General features: G+C 41.2%; 2 protein-coding genes across 3 annotated transcripts; one reads left to right on the top strand and one right to left on the bottom strand.

Annotated features, from left to right (window-relative positions):
- The first annotated feature begins 403 nt into the window (after positions 1 to 403).
- Positions 404 to 1,942, top strand: LOC110153778 (arf-GAP with Rho-GAP domain, ANK repeat and PH domain-containing protein 3-like). The gene is made up of 5 exons (XM_055159739.1): positions 404 to 492; positions 1,283 to 1,318; positions 1,410 to 1,473; positions 1,581 to 1,718; positions 1,853 to 1,942. Exons 1-5 carry the CDS (start codon positions 446 to 448, stop codon positions 1,904 to 1,906), a joined length of 339 nt encoding a protein of 112 aa, XP_055015714.1. The 5' UTR covers positions 404 to 445; the 3' UTR covers positions 1,907 to 1,942.
- Positions 1,943 to 2,536: 594 nt separating this feature from the next.
- On the bottom strand, positions 2,537 to 5,805 carry LOC129410832 (ankyrin repeat and SOCS box protein 14-like). Of its 2 annotated transcripts, none has more exons than XM_055159737.1 (8): positions 5,765 to 5,805; positions 5,319 to 5,480; positions 5,070 to 5,122; positions 4,864 to 4,995; positions 4,525 to 4,683; positions 3,928 to 4,173; positions 3,631 to 3,799; positions 2,537 to 3,211 (listed from the first exon to the last, which is right to left on the bottom strand). In XM_055159737.1, the coding sequence occupies exons 2-8, from the start codon at positions 5,447 to 5,449 to the stop codon at positions 2,542 to 2,544; spliced, it is 1,560 nt and encodes a 519-aa protein (XP_055015712.1). In that variant the 5' UTR covers positions 5,450 to 5,480; positions 5,765 to 5,805; the 3' UTR covers positions 2,537 to 2,541. The 2 variants fall into 2 exon arrangements, with proteins under 2 accessions (XP_055015712.1, XP_055015713.1); XM_055159738.1 differs by lacking the exon at positions 2,537 to 3,211 and adding an exon at positions 3,220 to 3,294.
- Positions 5,806 to 6,536: the final 731 nt, after the last annotated feature.

The raw sequence follows: 6,536 nt of genomic DNA, 5'->3' as shown, positions 1-6,536 counted from the left end.
CACATGTTCTAATGAAGTGAAGGACACACATGTTCTAGTGAAGGACACACATGTTCTAGTGAAGGACACACATGTTCTAAATGAAGGACACACATGTTCTAGTGAAGGACACACATGTTCTACTGAAGGACACACATGTTCTAGTGAAGGACACACATGTTCTAGTGAAGGACACACATGTTCTAGTGAAGGACACACATGTTCTAGTGAAGGACACACATGTTCTAAATGAAGGACACACATGTTCTAGTGAAGGACACACATGTTCTAGTGAAGGACACACATGTTCTAGTGAAGGACACACATGTTCTAGTGAAGGACACACATGTTCTAGTGAAGGACACACATGTTCTCCTGAAGAACACTGAGTTATTATTAAATTTAATTAATATTATATTGATCTGCTCAGAGCATCAAACCAGAGAAGGAGTGGAGCCTGAAGACCATGAAGATCTACATCGGCATCAGGAAAAAACTCAAGGCCCCCACCAGGTAAAGTCCTGATCCTAGACCTATGTAGACCTGGTTTAGTCCTGGTGTAGACCTCGTGGAGTGCTGGCTAGGACCAGATTAAGACCTAGTTCAAACGTGTTTTGGACACCGTTTAGATCTGGTTTAGACCTGGTTAAGAGCGGGTTAGGAACTAGTTTAAACCTGTTTTTAGCACCTAGTTTAGACCTGTTTTAGACTTGGTTAAGTTTAAGTTTAAACCTGGTTTGGACATAGTTTAGACCTTGTTGAGACCTGATTGAGACCTGTTTCAGTCCTGCTTTAGACCTGCTTTAAACCTGTTTTAGTCCTGTTTCAGTCCTATTTTAGTTCTGCTTTAAATCTGTTTTAGAACTGTTTCAGTCCTGGTTTAGACCTGCTTTAGTCCTGTTTCAGTCCTGCTTTAGACCTGTTTTAGACCTGCTTTATACCTGCTTTAGTCCTGTTTTAGAGCTGCTTTAGTCCTGTTTCAGTCCTACTTTAATTCTGCTTTAAATCTGTTTTAGAACTGTTTCAATCCTGCTTTAGTCCAGCTGTAGGCCTGTTTTAGACTTGTTTCAGTTCTGCTTTAGACGTATCTTAGTCCTGCTGTAGACCTGCTTTAGTCCTGGTTTAGACCTGATTTAGAACTGTTTCAATCCTGCTTTAGTCCTGCTGTAGACCTGTTTTAGACTTGTTTCAGTTCTGCTTTAGACGTATCTTAGTCCTGCTGTAGACCTGTTTTAGACCTACTTTAGTCCTACTTTAGACCTGATTTACAGTGACCAAATATTCTGTTGTCTTTTCGTTGTAGATGGGGCTTCACAGTGATCTCACACAAACACCAGCTGTGAGTTTATTCGTTTATTCTTAGAGTAAATACAGTTTTTATTTAGTTTTTGTGATATAACTCCTTTATTCTCTCCTCTAAACACGAGCAGGTTCCTGTGCTGCAGCGGGGAGGCGGAGCTGTGGGGCTGGATCACCTGTTTCCTCAAAGCTCAGGTCGGAGAAACCACAAAGTTAAACAAGTTCCAGAGGTTAAACTTGCAGTCCCCTGTCAGTCCACCAGGGCGCGCTCATATAGATTGTATTGTGTGTTTTTCTTGTAGAACGATGAAGCGCCCCCTGCCATCCTGCGCAGACACTCGTCCTCTGACATCTCCAAGCAGAAGTTCGGGACGATGCCTCTGGTCCCCATCAGAGGAGACGAGAGCAACAACAGCATGCTCTCAGCCAATCAGACGCTGGTATGTGCTCAGGGGGCGGGGCTTAGCATTTAACTTTTTAAATTTTTCTTATTTTAATAACTTATCATCTGATGGACCCAGAAGTACAATATAAAAAAACTTTCTCCTAATTCGATCTTCTTGTTTTTCTTTAGAGAAAACTGCACGACAGAAGGACCCTGTCCATGTACTTTGTAAGTCTGTTTTGATGATGATGTTTTCTCTTATGTTTTATCTATATCTGTGGGATCAATATCAGACAGAGAGTATTTGTGTGGTGTGGCTCAGTGGTAAGGGTCGTTCACACCAAAGCGTCAAAGCGTCCAGTTTCTATGTAAAGTCTATGTGGACGCGCGACTAGAGCGTCCTGCGTTTTTGCGGTGCGTCTTTGGCGTCAGCGCGACGCGAATCTGGCGTCAACGCAGCGCGTCTTGAGCGTTTTTCGCATCGACGCTCTATACGCGCGTCCAAGGCGTCAGCGTCAGAAGTTGAAAATGCTGAACTTTTTGCGTCAGACGCGCCGCGTCAACCAATCAGGGACGCAGTTATTATCAGGAAGAAAAACCCGAGAACCAGAGCGAGAACCACAAACATGAGCGGAGCATGAATATATACGCCACAATCACCGAGACAATCGCGAGGATTACACCAGGACCGGACCAGGACTAAACCAGGACTAGACTGAGACTAGACCGGGACTAAACAAGGACTAGACCGGGAGTAGACCGAGACTAAACCGGGACTAGACCGGAACTAAACCAGGACTGATCCAGTGTCATTAGCGGAGTATAAATATATTCACTCTCCAGTCGTCGACCCGATCTCCTCCGCTGATGGTTTTACGTTATAAAAACACTAAAGTCTCTCTCAGTCTGGTCTGACATCGTTTCAGGAAAAGACCGGGACCGGGCTCTTGTTTCCAAGGCAACGGACGCGCGTCAAGTATTTTTCTCCCGTTCATGTTTATGTTTATACTCACCACCATGTCTTTTATGACAGCAGATGCCCATGGAGCATAATCATGAGAGCTGTCACCATAAGGACAGTCAAAGCAGCGTTTAACATCATAACCATGGTTCAGAATCATCCTAAGCATAACCTCATCTTTTAAAGCATACTGAAGAGCCGAGGGGAAGTGTGTTGTGTTTACTCTCGAGTAGTAGTTCACATTCGCCCCAAACTTTAACAAAATGTTGATCATTTCATAGTTGCCCTGTCGGAGAGCCAGTTGTAAGCAGTTGACTGGATCCTGGTTTACCATAGCTCCAGCCTCAAGCAGCAGGCGACTGCACTGGAGGTCACTGTTGGACACGGCAAAGAAGAGAGCAGACCTTCGTTCGTCGTCATAGTTGCGGCGAACTCGTGGGTGGAGCATGAAGTTTGGATCATAGCCAGCTTTGAGCAGTAGGTCTACACAGTGAGCATGGCCTCCAGCAGCTGCAGAGTGGAGAGGGCTCATGCCACTGTCCTTGACTGCATACAGGTCTGTCACTGGGATTAGCCTCTCCAGAGCTCTGTCAAAGAAATGCATTTAACTCTTACTCCTCTATAAGTATTGAACCACGGCCTAACAATGCGACAGTCCTGAGAAGGTCATCTATGAACATTAAATACAACTCAATTAGTATTTAGTAGGGAAAATAGTTCATTAACAATTAAAGAAATTCAAATGTAGTATTTCTCCAGAATGTGCCAGGTCTTAAATAATAAACCAGGACTAAATGTGGACAAAAAACAGGTTTAAAATGAACCTGACAGGGGTAAACTTGGGCTAAACTAAATTAAAACCGAGACTTAATCAGTACCAAGACATAGATCATGCTTGTTTAAACTATACAATTAATGGTGATAGGTGAACTGAAGAACATTTTAGATGTCTGAATTTTGTCCAGTTCTGTGTAAAATTTTAATATTAACGTAAAATATTCCTTACAGGATGTGTCCATGGTAGGCCACACGATGGATTGGCAGGTGTCCGCTGTAGAGAGGTAGGTTAGGATCTGCTCCATGGTCCAACAACAGTGATATGATGTCAGGGTTTCCTGAGGCAGCCGCATCGAACAAAATGGTGCCTGACTCTGACTCACATTTTACATTTGCTCCTAAAAAACAAATGTGTCAAGCACTGAATAACTGTTTGTGAGTACGCTTATATTTGTAATCACACAAATTCTACTAAATTCTGGTACAGGTAAAAAGCGTGTTTTTATTCTGAGAAACTTTTTCATACCTTTCTGTAGTAGAACTTCTACCACGTTAAAATGCCCATTTTGAGCAGCCAGGGCAAGGGGAATTTTCTGTTTGATGTCACATGCGTTTGGATTGGCCCCAGACTCTAGGAGCAGATAGACAAAATTGTCCAGGCCTAGAAACGCAGACTCATGAAGGGCTGTCCGGTTCAGTGGCCCAGTCTGATCCACGTTGGCATTATAACGTAGCAGTAGAGTGGCTAAGTCATACTGATCATTCAAAATAGCTGGAAAAATGAGAACAATAAGTATAATAGTAAATATGTGTTTAGTATGTGATCAGAATGTTTCTTTGTGCTTTTTTTTTTTTAAATGTATGTCTATATGCAGTGTTTACAATTGCTATCTCTGTATTAACTGCAGTTATCAAAATTGATAGAAACAATCAAGTCTTTTTTGTTTATATAACATTTGCATATTTTGTGTTTCTTTATTTCTGTCAAAAAATGTGACAAACTGCCTTCTATTTCAAATAATGAATTAAGATCATATTTTAGAACATTGTGACACTTTGTTTACCATGTTGCACTCTGACTTTAATGAAAACAAAAATTACTATCTCTACAAACAGTCGATACCAGCGACTAAAGGAGAGTCCTGCTCATCGTTCTGGGTGTCTGGGCTACTGCCGTTCTGTAGGAGGAATGTGGCGTTCTCCCTGAGTCCATGGACAATTGCCAAAAACAGTGCTGTCTCACCCTTCAGGGTTCGACACTGTGCCGCACCAGGGGGCGATGCTAAAACATAGTGATAACAATGCATGATATGACACGTATGTTTTCTCTAGCAACTGTTTTATTGCCTTCAGTATTAAACACATTTATACATTTTTATACATTATATATAACCTTATGACATATTTGCCGCCCATAATCAAAATAGTATAAAGACAAAGATAACATAAGTCACGCAATTACCTGAAAAGATGATCTCAAGGATTTGTTTGTTGTCCTGAATTGCTGCTTCATGCAGTGGAATCCACCCACGCTCATCCACTTTACACAGCATCTCAGGTTGGATAGTCAGTCTTATCAGAGCATCTTCATCACCTAAGGTCTCAAACACATGGTTCATTCAGTACTGTTCTCCTTTTGACCTCAGTACAGTCATGACTTCATCTCACCCTCCTTGATTGCTTTATAAATCTCATGTGGATCTTCACTTGATTTCAGATCACTGTTGATCAGAGGTGGAGAGCAATGAGTTACTTTTTGATGACTGTTTCTCGAGTAATAATAATAGTCTACTCAATGGCTATTCTACCAACTTCACGGTTGATTTGAACCTACTCATTGCAAAGGAGGCCACCAAAAATCACAAAGCACTGGTAAATTCACAGAACACATAGGTTAAGAAAAAGACAGATTGTCACCTTGGATTGAGCCCTTTAAGTTTTCTGTATTGGATAAGACTTTGTTCTATTATGTATTGGGTTGCCTCATCTTCATCATCATCAAAGTTGTCGTCTGACTGATAAAAATCATCTTCTGTTTCAGTGTTCATCTGTGTTTATGTCCAGCACGAGCACCAGGAGCTGGGAAAGAGACAAAAGGTAAACAAGATCATAAAGGCTGGAGGCACAGAATGGACACCCCGCGAATACTAACAACAAGAACAGCACTACTGCCGTGACACAGTGAGGCATATTAGAAATCTAAACCTGACGAATTAAATTCAGTCAAAAACTGAAACAATGTTTGCAAGTAAAATTTAAAAGTTAAAGTGCTACACAACTGCGAGTGTAAGTGAAATGTGGTGCAAAATAAAACACTTATAGTAGAACTACATGAGGACAGAAAAGACAGAAAACATGTTTACCTTCATTGAAATGCTGCGCTCGACTGGTCTGCAGGCTCTCAGTTACCCACATACTGTTGCTATATTAGGTGGGCTAAAAATACGAGACCATGGGGCCATCATGGCCAACACTCAGCTCTGACCCACTACATGGACTTAATTTATTGCTTTGCAGTAGCATAATTTCGTTAAGGTTATGAAACAATAAAAAACACATATCTGAAATACTTTAGACATATAAAAACTTGAATTTAATTTGATTTGCAATGATCTACATTTATTTAAAAAATTTGTAATGTCAACAAAAAATGCATTTTGTAGGGGGAAAAAAGTATTGTATGAGGTGTCAGCTCAAATCAAATTTACTCAAACTGTAATAAGGTTACAACACCCCCTAGTGGCCATATGGAGTAACTGTACGTCTATTATTGCTACAGTATTTCATAAGGAAGTATCGAGGGTAATAGGTCCACGCGGTTTGGATGACAGGTAAGTATTTTCAGGACATTATGCATACTCAGAATAAGTCAACTTTTATTTTGCATACTCCAAGAATATATAATTAAATGTAAGATACAAGGGCTTGTATCTTAATCATCAAGCTGACAGAGCATGGCTACTCCACGTTTGACCCAGTGCTGAGGCCTCCTGCTTGTTGGTAACATCATAGTAATGACAAAGTTAGTGGAGTGGCCTGTGGTCGATAGAGTGCCTTTCCTCTCACTGGTTTTATACAGTGGACAAATGTACAGCTTTTGAGACTGAAGGATGTCCTTCTTCTGAGCTACAAAGG

This window comes from Boleophthalmus pectinirostris, unplaced genomic scaffold, assembly GCF_026225935.1.
Source record: "Boleophthalmus pectinirostris isolate CB_2022bp ecotype Guang Dong unplaced genomic scaffold, ASM2622593v1 HiC_scaffold_2608, whole genome shotgun sequence".
Classification (NCBI taxonomy): domain Eukaryota; kingdom Metazoa; phylum Chordata; class Actinopteri; order Gobiiformes; family Gobiidae; genus Boleophthalmus; species Boleophthalmus pectinirostris.
This window is presented reverse-complemented; position numbering and strand designations above follow the sequence as displayed.

Bases quoted from the DNA above. Each gene is read 5' to 3' on its own strand.
- LOC110153778 (XM_055159739.1), top strand. From the start codon at position 446: ATGAAGATCTACATCGGCATCAGGAAAAAACTCAAGGCCCCCACCAG. The intron at 493-1,282 runs GTAAAGTCCTGA...TTTTCGTTGTAG, and splicing joins AAACTCAAGGCCCCCACCAG to ATGGGGCTTCACAGTGATCT. The intron at 1,719-1,852 runs GTATGTGCTCAG...GTTTTTCTTTAG, and splicing joins TCTCAGCCAATCAGACGCTG to AGAAAACTGCACGACAGAAG.
- LOC129410832 (XM_055159737.1), bottom strand. From the start codon at position 5,449: ATGAACACTGAAACAGAAGATGATTTTTATCAGTCAGACGACAACTTT. The intron at 4,174-4,524 runs GTATCGACTGTT...TCATTTTTCCAG, and splicing joins GGACTCTCCTTTAGTCGCTG to CTATTTTGAATGATCAGTAT. The intron at 3,212-3,630 runs GTAAGGAATATT...TTTCTTTGACAG, and splicing joins GCCTACCATGGACACATCCT to AGCTCTGGAGAGGCTAATCC.